At 42.9% G+C, this 18,825-nt stretch overlaps 2 protein-coding genes across 2 annotated transcripts in view; one reads left to right on the top strand and one right to left on the bottom strand.

Moving 5' to 3' along the window:
* Positions 1-5,390: 5,390 nt before the first annotated feature.
* On the bottom strand, positions 5,391-9,853 carry NHP2 (NHP2 ribonucleoprotein). Its single transcript, XM_018569230.1, has 4 exons — positions 9,652-9,853; positions 7,807-7,876; positions 6,927-7,032; positions 5,391-5,749 (listed from the first exon to the last, which is right to left on the bottom strand). Exons 1-4 carry the CDS (start codon positions 9,809-9,811, stop codon positions 5,624-5,626), a joined length of 462 nt encoding a protein of 153 aa, XP_018424732.1. The 5' UTR covers positions 9,812-9,853; the 3' UTR covers positions 5,391-5,623.
* A 3,958-nt stretch (positions 9,854-13,811) lies between these two features.
* Positions 13,812-18,825, top strand: part of BRD8 (bromodomain containing 8) — a 32,662-nt gene continuing 27,648 nt past the window's right edge. The window contains 6 exon segments of the mRNA XM_018569229.1: positions 13,812-13,860; positions 14,011-14,107; positions 16,363-16,432; positions 17,119-17,168; positions 18,149-18,271; positions 18,735-18,815. Of these exon segments, the coding sequence (XP_018424731.1) occupies positions 13,842-13,860; positions 14,011-14,107; positions 16,363-16,432; positions 17,119-17,168; positions 18,149-18,271; positions 18,735-18,815 (440 nt within the window). The 5' untranslated portion in view covers positions 13,812-13,841.

Raw genomic sequence — 18,825 nt, 5'->3', positions numbered from 1 at the left:
CAAGTAGCTGGTCTTGCCTAGGGCGGAAAATAGTCTAGCACCGACCCTGCACACCGGAACGCGTGGCAAAACAAACGCCCTTGTTCTATTCCAGTGCGATCGCAAAAATAGCTGCATGTACTATTTCTTGGCAATCGCAACAGGCATTGTTTTCCCACGCATTCCAGCATGGGCGATCACACTGTGGGCAGGGGGCGTGGCTGCGGTGCCATTGACTTCAATGCACCACCACGCCCCCTCCTGCCCCAGAACACAGGGGGGAGTTTAGTGTATGATATAGTGTGTTCCAGAGCGGTAGCTGCTGGAATGCACTGTAATTGGTGTGAGCAAGCCCTTGGGGACAGAGAGCAGGGACAGTACTGGTGGCGCAGCAATGAATGACCCAGCATGTAGCAAACAAGACTTCCCAGGTATCCTATGATAGCCAGCAAACACCTGGGAAGTCTTGTCACAGCACCATGGCCGGCCAGCACAATGCCTCAACTTCCCGAAGACCAGCTGACCCGCAGATATCTCCCTACCTCCTCCATAACCTCCACAATGTCCCCGATGTTCTTCCCCCAAACTACGCCCACTCCTCTCTCCTACCAATCCAGTCAAGGCAGCAGGACGTCTGGCCCCACCCATTCACTGTCTCCACCTACAATCCGGACATTGTTCCGGAGATTGATTGTTGCCCCATCCGCTCCAGTTCCCTATGTGCCGGGAGGATTGTAGGCCTGCTCCTGACCGGGCCCCCCTCTGTTGCAGGCCCCATAGCGCCCGCATGGGTCGCTATGACGGTAGTTCTGCCCCTGCCGTAACATAAAGAGCCTAAACTAGGAAGTTCCATGCAGGATTAGCATGTATTCTTTTAGTGACGACCACATATATACAAATATTGAAAAGAACTTTTGAAATATGAACATGTTATACAATATATTGCACGTCTTCATATTAGATTATAGTAAGTGGGTTTAGAACTACTTTAGATGTTTCATAATCTTTGCAACTATGTAGTGAAAGTTTGAGAAAAGGGAACATCTGCTGAATGATCACATATATTTTTAAACATGTGAATACATGAGCTTCTTTAAATGAGAACCGTGGAGCGAGTGATTTACACTCATCCTCATAGTTAGAAACTGTCACACATTGACTCTATAGATCATCTCCCTGCAGAGAGCAGTGACTGTCGGTCACCCCTCCCTGCAGGGATTTCCCCCTCCCCTCTCCGATCCTCCAGCCCTGAGTGGAGGAACGGACACAGCCTCTAGATAGGCAGAGCCCGCTGTCAGTCAACCAGCTGGGTGGATTTTGACAATATTGTCGGGATCCGTCCTGGCTGCGGCGCTCTTAGTATATAGTGGGCAATGGCCCACTATATAATGAGCTTTGGGTCACATGAAGAGGCTAGTATATGTTCTCCCGTGACCCTAAAGACAGTTATGGGATAAAAAAAAAAAGAAGGTTACCCCATAGTTCTCTTTTAATCACTTAATGATGCACTTTAATCACTTTGCATCACTTGCAAAAATCAGGCTGCATACACTGATTGGCCAGATTTTTATGACCACCTGACGTTTGTAGGCAAATTAGCTATAAGCTATAATTTTGCGCTGAAGTTGCTAGAGGGCCAGGCCATTATAAATAATTAAGCAGGTTGTTTAACATGACAGTAGAAGTGATTTTTTTTCTGAAGATATGGGTAAACAATGCAATTTAACAGCCTTTGAACGCGGGACGATTGTTGGTGCTCAGAGCCATGGCGCGAGTAACAGCAAAACAGCAGAATTCGTTAAATGTTGAAGAGGAGCTCATTGTTAAAGTGTTTAAAGACTGGACTGTCAGCCGAAAATCTGGGTCTGAACGTGCAAATTGTGGCCGTCAGCGACTAGTCAATGTTAGGGCAGAACGGAGAGTGGCAAGACTGGTACAAGACAACAGAAGGGCAACAGTGCAGTGTCAGATTCCTCGCATCACCTTTCAACATCTCGTGGAGTCACGAGGCGGCCCAACGAAGTCATCTCGTGGAGTCATCTCATGGCCCAACGAAGTACTGATGGGGTGGTCATAATAATCTGGCCACTCAGTGTATAGCTACCCTAATGACAAAGTATCTAAGCAAACATACACATAATGAACTGGAATCACTCTGCATCGCAAGGGTGGAAGAAGAGCAATCTGTTTAGATCTGTAAAAATGAAGTCAAGGCAACTGGACTTGCTGTATGTTTCTTGAAGACATTTTACTGGTCATCCAAACGTCTTCAAGAATAATACAGAAAGTCCAGATGCCTTGACTTAATTTTTACAGATATAACATGACCTGGATGAATGAGAACATGTACAGACACAATCTGTTTAGTGTTCCTGGGAGCAGATATCTTTTCTCCTTGCACATAATCCTATTCACGCTTCTCTCATGCTAGTGTAAATGACAAGGAGAAAGATACTGCACAGTGCATCCAATTGCTTATGCGACAGACGAAACAGCTAGGCGACATCAGATTGGTTAGTATAGGTCAGGCGTAGGCAACCTTGGCACTTCAGCTGTTATCCATGAGTTATTGCAAGATTGTGATAGTCACAGCCATGATAGGATTTGTAGTTTAATCGCAGCTGGAGGGCTATATAGGTTGTTGCTGTTTTTTTTTTTTAATAGCAAAAGTACAATCAGCCAATCTTATCAAGCTATTTCTCTCATTTACACCATTATGGAATGTGAATACTATTTTAAAGTGAACCAACCACATATTAGCCTTGATATAACGCAAAGAGTGAAAGTAGGAACCTATCCGTGTCTGCAGATAACTTTATATTCCTCAGATCCAGGCCATCACACCGAGCAGCTAATAGTGTGGCGCAAGAGACAGGTAGGGCCAGGACAAAGCTCTACATTGCAGCCCCTGGAAGATATTGCCTATATGCACCTGCTGCTTACTCATGCTAGCAGTTGGTAGATTTATACTAAGCAGGTTTTATATGTTTTTAAAAGTATATGGAACTTTAAGGCTTATGCTGCGCAGGAAATATTTTAGCTTTACATTTGTGAATTTAAAAATGACAGCGATTGATCATTTGCACACATATCAGGAGCACAATAAGATCACTAGGCAATAAGCTACATAGTCATAAGGTGCCATATACCTTGCGATTATCGTTTGGAAATTGAAGAACGCGTTTTTGAACGATAATTGGCCAGTTGATGGGAAGTAATCGATCACGATTACTGTACAACTGGGCGAATTTCCTCGATCGGTCAGGCTGGAATTGTGCGAAAATCAATGGATTAGTGGTGTTTTCGTACGGGGGGGGGAATGAAAATCCGTTCTGCTGATTGATAAAATGCGGCCAATTAGTATTACTAACGAACGATAATCGAAATCTACATTGCTCTGTGCATGATGGGGCAGTCGTGCAGAGATCGAACGGGGGGTTGGTACGAAAACAGGACGAAAGAAATCCGACACTCATAAGGTGGCCACCTTTACAGGGATTACTTGCTACACCTCAGAGAACCATAGGGATCCCACAACATAGTGATCAATTAAAGGCCTATTTTAGCCACAACCAAGTGATTGAAAACTGTAAGTGTAGTTTCAGGTGTTAAGTTGCAGAGCTAGATTCTTGCCTTGGTAGATCTAGAAATAGAATATAGATATAGAATGTACTGGATGCCATACTTTCTACAAGCTTGCTTGTACTTATTGCTTTATTCATTTAACAGCAAATAAGGTTTGGAGGAAATCCCTAAATTTCAAACTTGCTTTGCTGTTCAGAAAGCAACACATGAGATTCTAACCTCTGTGCAGAATTAGCTCACAGTAACTGCTTAATCATCATTGGTATTGGTGGTACCGGGGAGGTAGGAGCTATGAACATGGTCACTTATTAACTTTGGATTAAAAAGAAAATGTTAACATAGGGTGTTACAACTGCAAGCCTCATGACCACTAACCTTGGGGGGTGGCTGGGGGGAAATATATATTCTTTTTCGTCTCCTATTAATATCCCATTCTATTTGGCCCCTAGCCAAACACTTTGGCTAAAAGCAAATCATGTCACAGGCTTACTGGTGCCTCCGCCCTCTCCTGCTTCATACCAATAACTGGCTTCTAGGTCTTCAATCGTCAGTCTCATGCAAAAAAAACTCAATTCCAAATAACTAAGCCATCAACTCCTCACCATGTACCCTCACTAAATTAGCCCAACATCATTGTCAATTATCTATACGAGTCTACAGGCAAAGTTCAGAGATTACTTACCTACGTTCAAAACCAAGTGGCAAAGAGACCTGGGACATACTATTATACGTGACGAGTGGGTGGGATAAAACCTTTTTACCCACAAATCCTCAAGAAAATGTAGCCGTGCAAAAATCAGAACTACTAGGACACCTTGTTAGGTACCAGTTGGTGAGCTGTCCTATGTTCTGGAAGTCCTCTACCACTCCCCCAACATCACTGTGGGTCAGCACTTAACGATATCATGCAGAAAAAGGAAGCTTTAAGCTTTGGATTCAGACACCCTATAGAAAAATTCTGTGCTCAGCGGCTTCTCTGGTTGCACTTCTCTGACTCCCACTAAACTGAAAAAAAAAACTAAGCCCCCTAACCTACTTTTGTCTGCAGGCAGGCGGAGCCTATATCTCGATGGCTGTCCTGGAAGATGACTGGGGAAAAGTGGCTTTGGCAATGCCATATTACCCGAGCCGTACAGCTAGGTGCGTATTGTCTATAACTCACTGCTAGTACTATTCACAGATGTGGAGCTAGCAGTCCCCTCCGTCACTTCTGCATCTACTTATTTATTCCTTAGTTATACCTATAATTCTTAAATCAAACTAGTAAGGTTTACACATTGTGCTGTACCTCTTTTATCGTGGGCTGCATTTTGTATACCATGTACTACATTTCAACCCAATTGTCTCTTGAAAATATATATTTAACCAAAATAAATGTTCTGAAGTTGACTTTAAAAGAGAACTAAACCCCCCAAAAAAGGCAGAAAGAGGACAAAGGACAACTCCTGCAGCTGATCTTTCCCCCATTACTGACTTACCATGACTTGTGTTGCACTGTTTATTTTCTTCCTCATGTCAGAGCTTCAAGCAAGGAGTAAGCAGCACAATAGTGACATCAGTCAGAGGCAGCAGTGCCTTAGATCTGACATTGCAGATAGCAAGTATGCACAGTTGCATACATGGAAGTGCACTGCTATGTTTCAGAAGGTACTGTTTAAGCCCAACAAAGTTTCTAAATTATCCCTATAACAAATTTTTACTTTTTGAGTTTACTTGCACTTTAAGAGGCTGCTTCAAACCTATGCACGTGTTGTACATGTGTTTTGAGGGTGCTCCCACAGACACACACCAATGTACGAACTATAAATTTATGAAGACAAGTGAAAGTGTGTTTAGCCCCATACACAGTGGGCAGTTTAATTTGTTGCAGTCAACGAAGGTTCGCGTCCATTACAATGTATGTATTACACACAAACCAGTCAACTTAGACAAAATACAGAAGTATACAAAAATACCTAAAATGCCCCATCTGGCAAAAACAAGAAAAATCTAACTGTACAATTCAAAATAAAAGCAAAATAATTGAATTATTTTCATTATTCCTCCAAAAAGTTCTCAATCAATATGGTAATGGTAATGCTTGCACTTCTTCCATACATTCATTGTACGAGTCTTCGTATTCACTGTTTGGCTTGATCAATATAACACAGGTAGGCCGCTTGGAGCCAGCTGCTGCACCCAAGTCCTGTAAGTAACAAGAAAATGGTTGGTAAATTACTGTTACATAAAAGGTCCAAGATCAGATTGCATAAACAGATGTCAAAACACAGTCATTTTTAAACTGAGGAGTGTCGAGTCCTTATAGGGAACCTGTTCAATGGTAAAAGTCAGATAAAAATCACGTATTTAAATGCAGCATTTTTCCACCCCATTTTTTGTTCACTTTTAATGTGCCTTTGGACCTGCTAGAAAATGTAACTATCCAAGTCAATTCCGTAGCACACCCCCTCATCTTCTGGAAGTGTCTAATTCTCTCCATGCTGGCCCAGCTCCACCTCCCCTCCATAACCTTTTTTATGTAGCTGCCTGGGAAGGAGTGTCACTTGTGTATGGGCTCTGCGGTCTGCATCCGACACAGATGCAGACCGTGGAGCTGCTCCCGCAAGTCAGGTGCGCGGTCTGTGACCGTGTGCCTGACATGTCAGCTGTCTGCGGGTCACATAGTACTGGCTCGCGGGCTGGAGTTGGCCTGCGGACCGGTACTTGGAGACCCAAACTTTCACTTGCCCTCACTTCATTTTACTCGCCACTGGCGATTGGAAATTTTGAGCCCTGCATTACAATATCAACAAAAACATAGTAAGATTAATAAAACTGCTTTCAAAGTAAATAGTCAAAGGAAGTCGCATTCTTGCACAAGCACATATGTGACAATTTCACATTAAAGGGAAGCTGTCAAGATACAAAAATATATATTTTGTATCTTGGCTGGTGAGGCTAAAAGAAAAAATCACTTTTACTTTGGCCCAGTTGCCACTGAGACAGGAGGCATTAGGAGATTAAAAGAACACGGATGTCTCCATAAAGACAACCTGTCACTTCCTCAATATGTCAGCAATTTCTAAATAAGTGACAGGTTGTCTTTTTGGAGACATCTGTTCTTTTCGTCTCCTAATGCCTACTCTGTCTCAGTGGCAACTGGGCCAAAGTAGAAGTGATTTTTTTTACCTGTATAGGGACCCTTTGTCATTTTTACAAAAGAAAAAAAAGCCAGCTATTACATTTTACATGCATGTTTGAACCCTGTGATTGCCAAGACATAGTTTAAGACCATAGTAGTCAAGGGTTAAAATGAAATGCACTTAACAGAACAAATTTTAAAGGTAATTAATGTATTTGCAAAATATCATTGGGACACTCACAGATTTGGATGGGATGTATGCATATGGAATTCCACGATCCTCACACATGACAGGCACATGGCAATAAACTTCAATGGGAAGGGTGTCTCCAGCAAGCACGACGATTCTGAAATAGAAAACATCATTCAACATTATGCAGCAAAAAAAAGTCAAATTAATGGGATTTCTCTAATTTCAGACCAAAAGAACCCTGTTCTGACCTCTAGTAATTAGGGTCCTGATAGAGCTCCAGTATTCTAACGCAACACTGCTCTGATGGCTAGGTGTCACTTACAAGTAGTGACAAAGTGCAAGACATAACTTTAGTAAACTATGAATAAATACACGAATATACTTAAAGTTTACTACTTCATTGCATAAATAAATGTAACCTGTCTTGCTGTGTAATGTTAAAGCGACACTAAACTCCGAAATAAAATAACTTCTATGATATATAAAAAAAAATCAGACGGTTTACATTTTCTTCTCATTGTTTAGCTCTAAATGCTCCAACATACATTTTATTTTTCTCCAGCCACAACTTCCTGCCAGAGGGTGGCTACTTTTCTTCTTCATGGTCCCTATGCGAGCTGAAAAGTTGCCACCCTCTGTGCTGGTTCATGTGAAGGACTACAACATGCTGAGGGCGTGTCTTCTCAGTCTCCACCCACAAATCCTCTTCAGTTCCTGCTTATTCAACATTACAGATGAAGTCCAGTGGAATGAGACTACTACTAGCTTTTGGTGGTAGGCTGCATTGATCCACTCATCTTTCCATCTAGATGCCTACACTTTATACCTTCAAGCAGCTTTCTATATTTTTAAGTGACGGTCTCTTCAATGATATAAACAAACATCTACATGAGTTGATGTTTTATGTAAAGTTTAGAGATTAACTTACCCTTTTTCTCCTTTATTGATGAACTTCTGCACCTCTTTTACACCCCTCCGAATATTCTTATGCTTGATGGCTGTAAGAAAAAAAAAAAAAAGGAAATTAAATGGATGGCAACATGTTAATGCTGACCAAGTATGCACCTGACCCGCTCCTCCAATCAGCTAATTAAACCCTGTTTAAGGGAGGCCAACTGAAAGGGTGCAGAAAGCGTCACCCACTGTGCTTATTTCAGCCAGTTCCTCAAAAGCCGGCCGAAATTAGCAGAATGTATGGTCAGCTTAAGTGACCTAATCCTGGCCACACCAACACCCCTATATGGTCTCATGTCACTATATGTAGGAAGGTGACTGACAGTGACTAGCACCACAGAAGCCACACTGCTAATTTCCTTCCACTTTGATTTGGCACAAGAGAAATATCCCAACTCCCACACAGAGAGAAGGACAATGACATGTGCTGGTCCTGCCTTTAATAGACACCCAAAAGCCTGGAGCCTGCTGCGGGGCACAGCCATCTTGGATTTGATGGAAGCAGCCCATATATGCACAGAGCTGTCACTTAAGTGACCCTATAACAATACAATTGTTAAATAATTGTAACAAATCTGGACGGAGTGTTTGTCAGTGGATTAGGCTCCCCGTCTACACAGGGAACACTGCCCATATCCAGACACTCGTAGTGGGTGGTAAGTGCCGGGTGTGAAATGGTGATGGGGCTCCCTCTATTCGGTCTAACTGCCAAAGCACATATCTATACACTTTGCAATATACCCATGCTTTATATCTATATGAATTGATTGAATATACCATTTCTTGTTAGATTAGTCCATGATCCCATGATGAAGCAATGTGTGAAACGCATTGGGACTGGACACTGGGACTGATCTCCCACTGAATATGCACTGAGCTCTAATGGAAATACATATGATCTATGGGTTTAAGTGTGTGTGTGTGTGTGTGTGTGTGTGTGTGTGTGTGTGTTCACATGCGTTTTTTTAAATATGTAAAATACAAATATTTTCATACGAAAATTTGAAGCTGTGGTGTTATGCCTCGCAAAAAAACCCTAAAAGCAGGGGTGGCAAACTCTGGCCCTCCAGCTGTTGTGGAACTACAAGGCCCATGAGGCATTGCAAGACTGACAGTTGCAACAATGACTGAGGCAGAAGCATATTGAGATTTGTAGTTAAAGCACAGCTGGAGGACTGGAGTTGCCCACCCCTGCTCTGAAGTATCCCCCCACGGCTACAAAAAAAGCTGTATAGGTAAAGGGAGCACCCAGAGCAAAGACAAGGCAATTTGCCTGGTTTACAATCAGCACAGTTCACACTTTGCAGTAATGGCATGCAATCCATGGCACCGAACCATGCTGAGGCCGAAAGATCTGAATGAAATGTGGCTTTGACATATTTCAATAAAGTTCTAGCACATAAAAAAAAAAAAAAGTGCAAAGAGCAGTTTTCCGTGCAGCGCCCTCAGAGCACACGTGGCTGCGTACTAACACAGCTGCTGGTGAAGACAGGACAAATGCTGCAAGTGAGCATTTTAAGAAGTTTTTATGCTTTTTAGCTGCAATTTAAGTTGGTGTCAGATCTCTCTACGTTCTGCTACCCTGCTCCTAGCCGACTGATCCCTACCAATGTAAATCTGGAGAGTTCTCCAATACACAGCCTCATGCGGCCTTTACATGTTATACATGCCTGGGTTAGCAGGAGCCCACACTCGAGCAACAATTACATATTACACTCTCCATTATACAACACACCGCTCCGATCAAATAGCAGGGCCGGCTTAGTGCGATATGCTGTGCATTGTCAGCTCTGAACGCCCTCCACATCCCCGTCTATACCTTTCTTGATACACTTGTACAGTCTCTTGGTAAGTTTCCGTCCTGCGAGCGGCTGGGCGATGGGGTTGAGTACGGTCGGTGTCTCTTCATGTGTCTGCTCCGGTGCAGTTTCCGCTTCTTCCTCGTCATCCCGCCGCTTCTCTTTCTTCACCTTGGTCATGCTGAAAACTGGGAGCCACTATCACACACGTGTTCTCTACACTCTTCCACAACGTCCGGCGGAAGTGCGGCGTAGGGTGGAGCATGTGCTTTCTATAGGAGGTGGCTGAGGGAAAGGCAACTTCCGTAGGCCATCTATGGTAAAACTACAAATCCCATAATGCATCTGTCTCTTGGAGTCATAGTGCTATCTCTCAGAGTCTTGCAATGCTGCATGTGAATTGTAGTTCCACAACAGCTGGCATGCTTACATTGACTACCCTTTGCTGTAATGTGATCAGTCTTGTATTAGGTATTAGAGATGTTTGTGGGCTTGGTGTGAACCTAGTTTGACCAAGGCTGCGCAAAACTGTACTTTGATTAATACCCTGCCCCAGCCTGATCATTTGTGCCCAGGGCATTCCCTTATGTGTAGCTGTTGGGGTGGGGAATGTCCCAGCTGCAACTGATCGGGGGGTCAGGAGGAGGGGGGGGGGCTGGGGTGCCACTGACAGGCTTGGCCAAACTCCATCCAACTGGGTTTCCACCAAGCCCACCCCACTAATAGTTATGATAGGCCTTTTGGAATGGAGTGAGAGGCCTAATTAAAAAAAAGTGGACCTTGCTTTTTTCTGCAAGCTCCGTTTTAAGGCCTTCTGCACATACCATGTACCATACGCAACATATGCAAATAAATGGCTCCATACACAAAGCCGCGTATGGAGCCGTTTATTTGCATAGCGTATATATGCGCAAAAACAGAATGGAACCGAGATGCGCCTGGGCAGCGTATTTCTGCGTATTTTACGTGCATACGCATGTTTGCGCGTGTGTATATGCGTACAGCTCATTAAAATTTCCATTAGGAATTATGCATTCTGGGAATGCAAATAGTGCACGCATATACGCATAGACGCTCGTATATACGCAATATACAAATTTGCTTGCATTGTGTGTGAATGAGGCCTAAAGCAGAACTAAAGTCAGCATATGCATGCTAAATAAAACATAAGCCCACCTTAAAAGCATTAAAGAAGATGTCTCACTACACATTTTCTTGTTTCCTCCTATCCTCCTGCTGACAACGTGCATGTAGTACCTTTGTCCCATCTTTCTAGCTTGTTTCATTGCTGAGTTTCAGTGGTTGACAGAGCCTTTCCCCGCCGCTGCCTGACCACACATCTAGCAAGGAGACGAATATTAAATTAGCCCCCAGTCACTTCCCTGAAACAACAACCATCAGTAGCTACACAGAGGGAGCCCTGTTCCACCCCCTCTGTCTCTCTCCCTAGGATGCAGGCCGCACAGAATCGTTGGTTGCTTTGAGAAAGGTGCCAGGCTGCACAGCATTGTTGGTTGCTTTAAAAAAGTTGCTAGGCTGCACAGCATCGTTGGTTGCTTTGAGAAAGGTGCCAGGCTGCACAGTATCGTTGGTCGCTTTGAGAAAGGTGCCAAGCCACACAGCTTAGTTGGTTGCTTGGACAAAGGTGCCAGGCCACAGAGCATCCTTGGTTGCTTTGAGAAAGGTGCCAGGCTGCACAGTATCGTTGGTCGCTTTGAGAAAGGTGCCAAGCCACACAGCTTAGTTGGTTGCTTGGACAAAGGTGCCAGGCCACAGAGCATCCTTGGTTGCTTGGACAAAGGTGCCAGGCCACAGAGCATCCTTGGTTGCTTGGACAAAGGTGCCAGGCCACAGAGCATCCTTGGTTGCTTGGACAAAGGTGCCAGGTTGCGCAACATCATTGGTTGCTTGGAGAAAGGTGCCAGGTCGCACAGCATCGTTGATTGCTTGGACAAAGCTACCAGGCTGCACTGCATCCTTGGTTACTTGGAGAAAGTCACCAGGCCGCAGAGCATCGTTGGTTGCTTGGACATAGGTGCCAAGATGCACCACATGTCCCCAGCACAGCTCTGCTTGTGCTATTCATAGTTATCAATTAGCTGTTATGTTTGCTGTGTATGTTAGATAATTTAAACCATTAGACCCCATTCATACAGACTTTTATGGGCTGGCAGGGGATCTGTGGATTCTTGCGGCTGGAATGAAAGGTGGTTCCGGACAGCTCCAGCTGCTCAGCTTCTACAAAGCAATGACAGGCTGACCAACACTATCCACATGTATCTGCATATCTCGAGGTTACCTGCATCTAGGGACAGATTCCAGAAATCCACTGCCAGCTCATAAAAGCCCATGTGATTGGGTCCTAGAAGCAGAAGTAACTCCCTGAGCCCATCGGATGTACTTCATGGAATACGGTTAGTGAATCCTGGCCATTTTCAGAGCTAATAGGCAGACTACTGTCAAAAAAGTTACGGAAAGCTGGCCACTGATGTTGGGAAAGATTGCTTTGTCTAGGTCCTAAAATAAAAATGTTATATCATCAGATCCTTGGAGCTAGCTTGCTCTTAGACCGGTCCCTGAAGTCTCTCTACCCCTGCTCTGCAGCGGCATAAGGATACTTGAGTCATCACATTCTATACACTACTGCTGCAGCGGGACATACTATCGCTGCAGTGGAGAGAAACTTCAAGGACGGTGTTCTATCAAAGATTGTGACTGGGTTGGAATGTGTGACCGGTCACTTGGTAACACATTTGAAGGTAATCCCGCCCAGTTTTTCGGCAGTGGAATATGTGACCGGCAAAAGGTGAAGAATTCCAACACTTTCTCAGCTGTTCCAGGGCAGATCAGCAACGCAGATCTATGTGCAGGAGAACCGATCTGCCTTGAAACAGCTGATCGGTCTTGAAATATCACTTCTAAAAGACTTTGTGGAATGTGAGATCGCAGTCACAAAGTCACATTTCAGGACCGATCAGCTGTTCCAGGACAGATCGGTTCTCCTGCACATAGATCTGCGTTGCTGATCTGCCCTTGAACAGCTGAGAAAGCATTGGTATTCTTCACCTTTTGCAGGTCACATATTCCACCGCCGAAAAAACTGGGCGGGATTACATTAAAATGTGTGACCACGTGACCGGTCACACATTCCAACTCCAAAAAACTGGGCGGGATTACATTAAAATGTGTGACCGCGTGACCGGTCACACATTCTAACGCAGCCACAAACTTTGTTAGAACACTGGAAGTAGCAGCCAGCCACCTCCAAGATTTCGGGTGAGTTTAATTTATTTTAAGCACCTAGACGAAAATGAGAACTTAACCCTTGCAGTGCAAGGGTAGCCCCACTGCAAGGGTTAAGAACATTTTTGCCTAGAGTTCTTTACAGTACAGTCTTCTAACTGACCTCAATCTCGGTCTATGCAGTATTTTAGCTTTCCCTGCAAGAACTTCCAATTCACTGACACTATGGCTGCTCTGTGCGCCCTTTTTTTGTTAATCAGGGGGGCTAGCCCTCCAAAAAAAACCCTGCTATGGTCCTTATATGCCTGCATGACATAGTTCAAAGGCCATGCAGTGCATTATAATTAAAAAATCTTCTCTTGGGCAAATTTGCACATAAATTCACTGGGGCCGTGAATCTCGAACACAGTGCAGGTTTTGAATGCTGTGTGCGGGTTTCATGGCAGCAGAAAACCGGACACAAGATGTCAGGCAGACAGGGGCAACCAAAATGAAGATAGCGGCTACTGGCCCTCCACTGAAAATAGTCTTGACTGTGATATTTACATATGAATGGATGGCACTATTTACATATGAAAAAGCCGCGACTCATTCTCCCAAAAAATGTCCGCCCGTCACTAGAGCGTTCGGGTTTCGCTTGAAGAAAAGGTGGCAACCCTAGTTGCATCTATGGGCGTGTTTTTGTTTTTTGTGTGGATAACCCAGTGAAAATGTAAGAGGAGAATGAATATTCTTTAAGATGTACCTGATGAGAACTGACAAATTACAAGAAGTATGAGACCAATAGTCACTTATCCATTATATTGGATCAAATCTACCGGTATCTGTGTAGACTAAGCCATGCAGACCACTGCCCTCTATGCGTTACCATCACTGTACTACAACTCCCGACAGCCTCAGCTGTGCTCGGATTGCCTCATCTCACCGCGACGTCGCATCCTTTCTAGGCTGTATTGTGGCAAGGAAAATGGCGGCGGGGGTCGGCAGTAAGTGTATTGTGGCGATGGCAGACAAATAAATATAGTAGTTAATAGAAAGTACGAATGTTGTTACTGTGGTAACATGTACGGTTCTTTTATCGTTTATTTGCATAACATTACGCTGAATGTGCTGACATGTTTCTGTTCTCCGGTTAGAGCACAAGCTGCTGAACGCAGGTCCCACCGAGCCATGGTCCATCCGGGAGAAGCTGTGCCTCGCCTCCTCAGTCATGCGCAGCGGCGACCAGAACTGGTGAGTGACGTGACCCGAAGTCTGATCACGGGAGACCTGTGATATAGCTGGCACTACAGGGAGGTGGTGCTGTCACACACTGAAGTCTTCCAACTGTGTCCATGCAAGGGAAAAAGACACTAACGTCCTGATCACACTTGTGAAACTCAGAATTGCAGGGATATGCATTGCAAGATCAGGGTACTTGAATTGCATTAACAAAATGCATAGCATCCTCTATTCTGTCTAAAGCTAGGTATACCCTAAGATCAGATTTCTCCATACACAATAAATGAGAAACCTTCTGCTGCAGCTATTGTATTTGACAGGCCGGCTGCTAAAATATCTGAACAAAGTCTGTCTGATTGTATGCAGATGCTGTCCAGCTGACAATGTTCCCCTGGCTGCTTTGAAGCAAAGGATTTTGTGTGGTGCTGTATACACTGGATAAGAGAGAAGATTTTGTTGCACTCCTTACCGGATATCCCAAAGGTCTCGTTCACACCTAGGCGTATTGCATATGCGCGTCTGTCGCGCGTTTTTTTGCCACGATTTGCGGTAAAAAAAAGTTGCGCGTTTCCAAAGGCTACTTGGCTGTATCCCAATGGAAACGCACAACAAAACGGCCCAAAGTAGTACCTGTACCTTTTCAGGCGTGGGCCATTTGTAGCGCGTTAGGGACGGGCGGAAATACGCCAAGGTGGGAACAAGACCATTGACTACAATGGGATTTATATTTTTGAGCGTTTTGTAGAGCGTTCGTCGAGCGTAGAACGCGCTACAAAACGTTCAGGTGTGAACGAGGGCAAACACAGGGGAGGGTGCTCGTATTGACTGCTATATACAGCGCTGTATACATAGATTTGTAGTGAGGAATGTCACCAGCACACTGAAAATCCTTGCAGGATCACCTAATGCTAATTTTATTGAACAGTTTGTCAGAATGAAAACAAGCGCTTTTCGGGGCCGAGCAGGGTCCCTTCATCAGGCTTAACATTGACGGGACCCTGTGCAGCCCCGAAAAGCGCTTGTTTCATTCTGACAAACTGTTCAATAAAATGAGCATTTGGTGATCCTGCAAGGATTTTCGGTGTGCTGGTGACATTGTTCACTACAAGTGCTGTATACATTGTCGTGACCGCCGTGATTTACATCATGTCACGGTTGACAAGCAGTGACGCTTGTCAAATGCAGCCGTTGCAATGAATGGGACCACACTGCAACCGCGTGAGTACGTGGTTGCGGCACGGTATTTTAACAGAAAATCCGTGTTTGGGTTAAAATAAAACTGCATTCAGGAGGTGGCAATATTACCTCCTGAACGCTGAGCAGCCACTGCCACCCGTGTGAACTCAGCCTAATTGACTACTATTTTTTAAGTTTAGTCAAAATAATTAACTTTAATAAAATTGAAGTCCACACAGACATGCAGATCTGTAGTTATTAAGGGCTGGTTCACACCATCTCCATACTGGTGGTGCTTTTTATCTGCACAAAAATACATACATAGTAATTCCAATTATTTTAAATTAAGCTAGTTCATACGATTATATTCAGTTCCAGAGCTTTCAAAAAAAGTACAGCAGCATGCGATTTTTGTTGTTGTTTTTTTGCACTGGAACGCACAAAAACAAATGTAAAAGCACCAGAATGCAATGGAACATGCTTTAAACCCAAGCAAAACCAATGGGATCAAACCCCCCACACAGACGCATCAAAAATGCACATAAATGTAAATGCGGAAACGCATCTAGTACTGGTCAGGAGATGGTGTAAACAAGCCCTAATACATAATTAAATGTATTTTTTTTTAATACAAGGAGTGCAAGTATCTGAATTAGATCTGGTATCTGCCTCCTGTAGTCCCTGTACACCAGGGCTGGAGTAAGAGAGGAAAAAGCAGAACAAGGAGCTCATCAGTTCATGTGCTGAGAAGAAGAGAAAGCAGAGAGAGAGAAATGATCACATGTGCTGTGCGGCTTCTCCTTTCACTGTCAAGTCAAAAATGAATGGCAAAAGCTGGCTTTATTGGATCTTTTAATTGGTTATTTGTTTTTAGTTTGTTATTTTTTTTGGCTGGAGTTCCGCTTTACATATAATATTACTAAAATGGAACTCAATAGAGCTGCAGTAGTTTAATATGCTCCTTAGTTGTCATGTTTATCTGATCCCGTTGAAAACATTAGATCAGATCGCGATTTTATAGTTTTAGCTTTCAAAATAAAATAAACTATGGAAATGTAAAAAAAATTGCAACATATGTTCTTATATTTCAGGGTGTCTGTAAGCCGTGCAATCAAACCTTTTGCAGAACCAGGGCGCCCTCCTGATTGGTTCTCCCAGAAGGTAAATACATTTAAGTGTAGAATATTTTTCATGGTAATTCCACATATATCCTAATTGCAGTTTCTATTTGGAGTGTATATGATTCCACATTCGGTAAGTGTATGTGAACCCACAACAATGTACACTATCCCATGCGTTAACATGCATTGCATTATAACTTACCAAAAAACAAAAATGTAATATATTGCAGCTTACCAGTCCTTCGATGTGGTGGCTGCATTCAATTCAGCTTTCCAGCTTAGGAACATTTTTTAGCAAATGTAGAAAATTACATTTTTATTTTGGGGTTTAGGTGTGTTCTAAGGTAGCCCATTTATTTGAGTGGGTTGCCAATGCCCTCCAACGCAGTGAAAACAGATATCTAATATTTTTAAGGACACAGCACACCACAACGAATGGTAATGTGTCACCTTGTGTTGTGGTGGTCTGCAGTGCAGGTGCTTAGAAGGTGTTTCCGTTTAGTGCATTGATGTGCTATTTTAAACTGAATTGCACCGCAGTACATGTTTTTCGGTCACATATGGTAAAACACAGGTTTTCAAGCAAGATATAAATCTGAATGGGCCCTTAGTCAAGTATAATGTTGAAAATTGCTGATATTATTTACTATTAGTTTTATAGTTGACTCTTATTATTTACATAGTGGCTCTGGGTATTCCTTACAACTAATTTTGTGTTGTTTCTAGCATTGTGCCTCGCAGTACTCGGAGCTGCTGGAAACCACAGAGACCCCAAAGTGAGTATCTATTCCTCTTGTACCACCTGAAAGATATCCTTTTGAGCAAGACATTTTGGAAATTTGAAACGATTTCTTCCCATAATTTTCCTTTGCCTGACTGTCTTGCAGACATGATTATAATCCTAGTCACTGACCTGAAACAGCAAGTAAATACATCTTCCAATGTGCTTACTTGTTCCAGGTCAGTGAGTCATAGTATTGATGTCATGGGATCAGTGTGATAACCAGCCAACTAGCATTTTCTGAAGGAGAGATCAACAGTGGCAGCCCCAGATTTCTGATAGATTATGTTTCTTTAAAATGTGCTGCTTGAAAATATAGCTGTTTTATATTGAGAAAGAAAGACCACACATTTTTTTTATAAAGTGCATTTGTGGCTAGACTATGTGCATTAAGTATTTACCTTTTTTTTTTAGGCAGTAAAAACAGCTTAAAAATAAAACCTTACTGACCTCTCTAGATGCATGTACTGTGAAGTAATTAATTCCCAAAGATTACAACAACAAAGACTCTAAAATCAACCTCAGTCATTTAAGAGAATGGAGGGCTATCAGGCTGCTTCCATAAAAATTAAAGGGCAAAGGAGATGTCTCTGTTGTAAAATATAAAGATGAGTTTCTCCACAATGCCTATGGCTACATAGGTAAATGAGGGCATGTCTTAAAGTGCTTTTACTGCTTGTTCGGAATATATAAGCACTTTGGTAGGAATAATCTGGGCACAGGTTAACTTTCAGTGGTATGGTAGTAGTTGTACTTAGCTAGGCCTAAACTGTTAATTAAATCGATTTATTGTTTGTAGGCAGTATCCACCTCTGCAGCACATCGAAATCCATATTTTGCTAATAAGACCAGCAAAAAACAAGTCAACAACAAATGTAATTGTCAATGTGACCCTGGCTTAAAGGTTTCTATTTGGCTCTGTTAAGTAGAAGTTTGTAGCCCTACTGTGCATCTCATTTTATTTTTAATTTCCAGACGGAAACGAGGGGAACGAGGAGAGGTTGTAGAGACCGTAGAAGATGTAATTGTACGGAAACTGACAGCAGAAAGAATTGAGGAATTGAAGAAGTTGATTAAAGACACACAGGACAAATACAGGTGTTCTTTTTATTCTTAAAACATATTTATCCCTTCATATAGATAATTACTCTAAGAATGTGTGCTGCTTCACTGTGGTTTGTACCCATTTACTAACTGCTTGTTAACATCTACTTTTTTAACATCTGATCCCCGTTGCTTAGTCTGCTTATTTTTCTTTTTTACTTGAATATCAAATTTTTATTTGATACGCCGGCAATCCAGCTCCTACTAAACAATGAGGCAATTTGCATTTTCAGAAGCGGTCAGAAATGGCAGCCTCTGTATTTTTTTCAACCCAAGTTCCATTGAAACGTATGAGCTGTGGATTGGGCGTGTTCAATGAGGCTTGTTTGTTATATGACTTCATTGACTACTCCTTGTGTAATCCTTGTACAGCACAATTAATTATGGTGTTAGAAAGCATTAATAATAAAAATTAAGCTGATAAATTTGTCGACAATATACATTTCTCTTTTATTAGGAAGTTGAAAAAGGAAGCAGAACTGATTCAGAGTGGTCACATGGACAGCAAACTTGAAGAACTGTGGAACGACATTGCGGCGTAAGTCCTT

This window comes from Nanorana parkeri, unplaced genomic scaffold, assembly GCF_000935625.1.
Source record: "Nanorana parkeri isolate BGI_ZX_2015 unplaced genomic scaffold, ASM93562v1 scaffold1306, whole genome shotgun sequence".
NCBI lineage: Eukaryota > Metazoa > Chordata > Amphibia > Anura > Dicroglossidae > Nanorana > Nanorana parkeri.
Note: the sequence above shows the minus strand (reverse complement) of the source record. Positions and strands in the feature narration are given on the sequence as shown.

What these genes read in the sequence shown, in the direction of transcription:
- NHP2 (XM_018569230.1), bottom strand. Translation starts at nt 9,811, where the DNA reads ATGACCAAGGTGAAGAAAGAGAAGCGGCGGGATGACGAGGAAGAAGCG. An exon ending in ATCAATAAAGGAGAAAAAGG is followed by an intron (nt 7,033 to 7,806) that starts GTAAGTTAATCT and finishes TTTCTATTTCAG; the next exon opens with AATCGTCGTGCTTGCTGGAG. An exon ending in CATACATCCCATCCAAATCT is followed by an intron (nt 5,750 to 6,926) that starts GTGAGTGTCCCA and finishes TGTTACTTACAG; the next exon opens with GACTTGGGTGCAGCAGCTGG.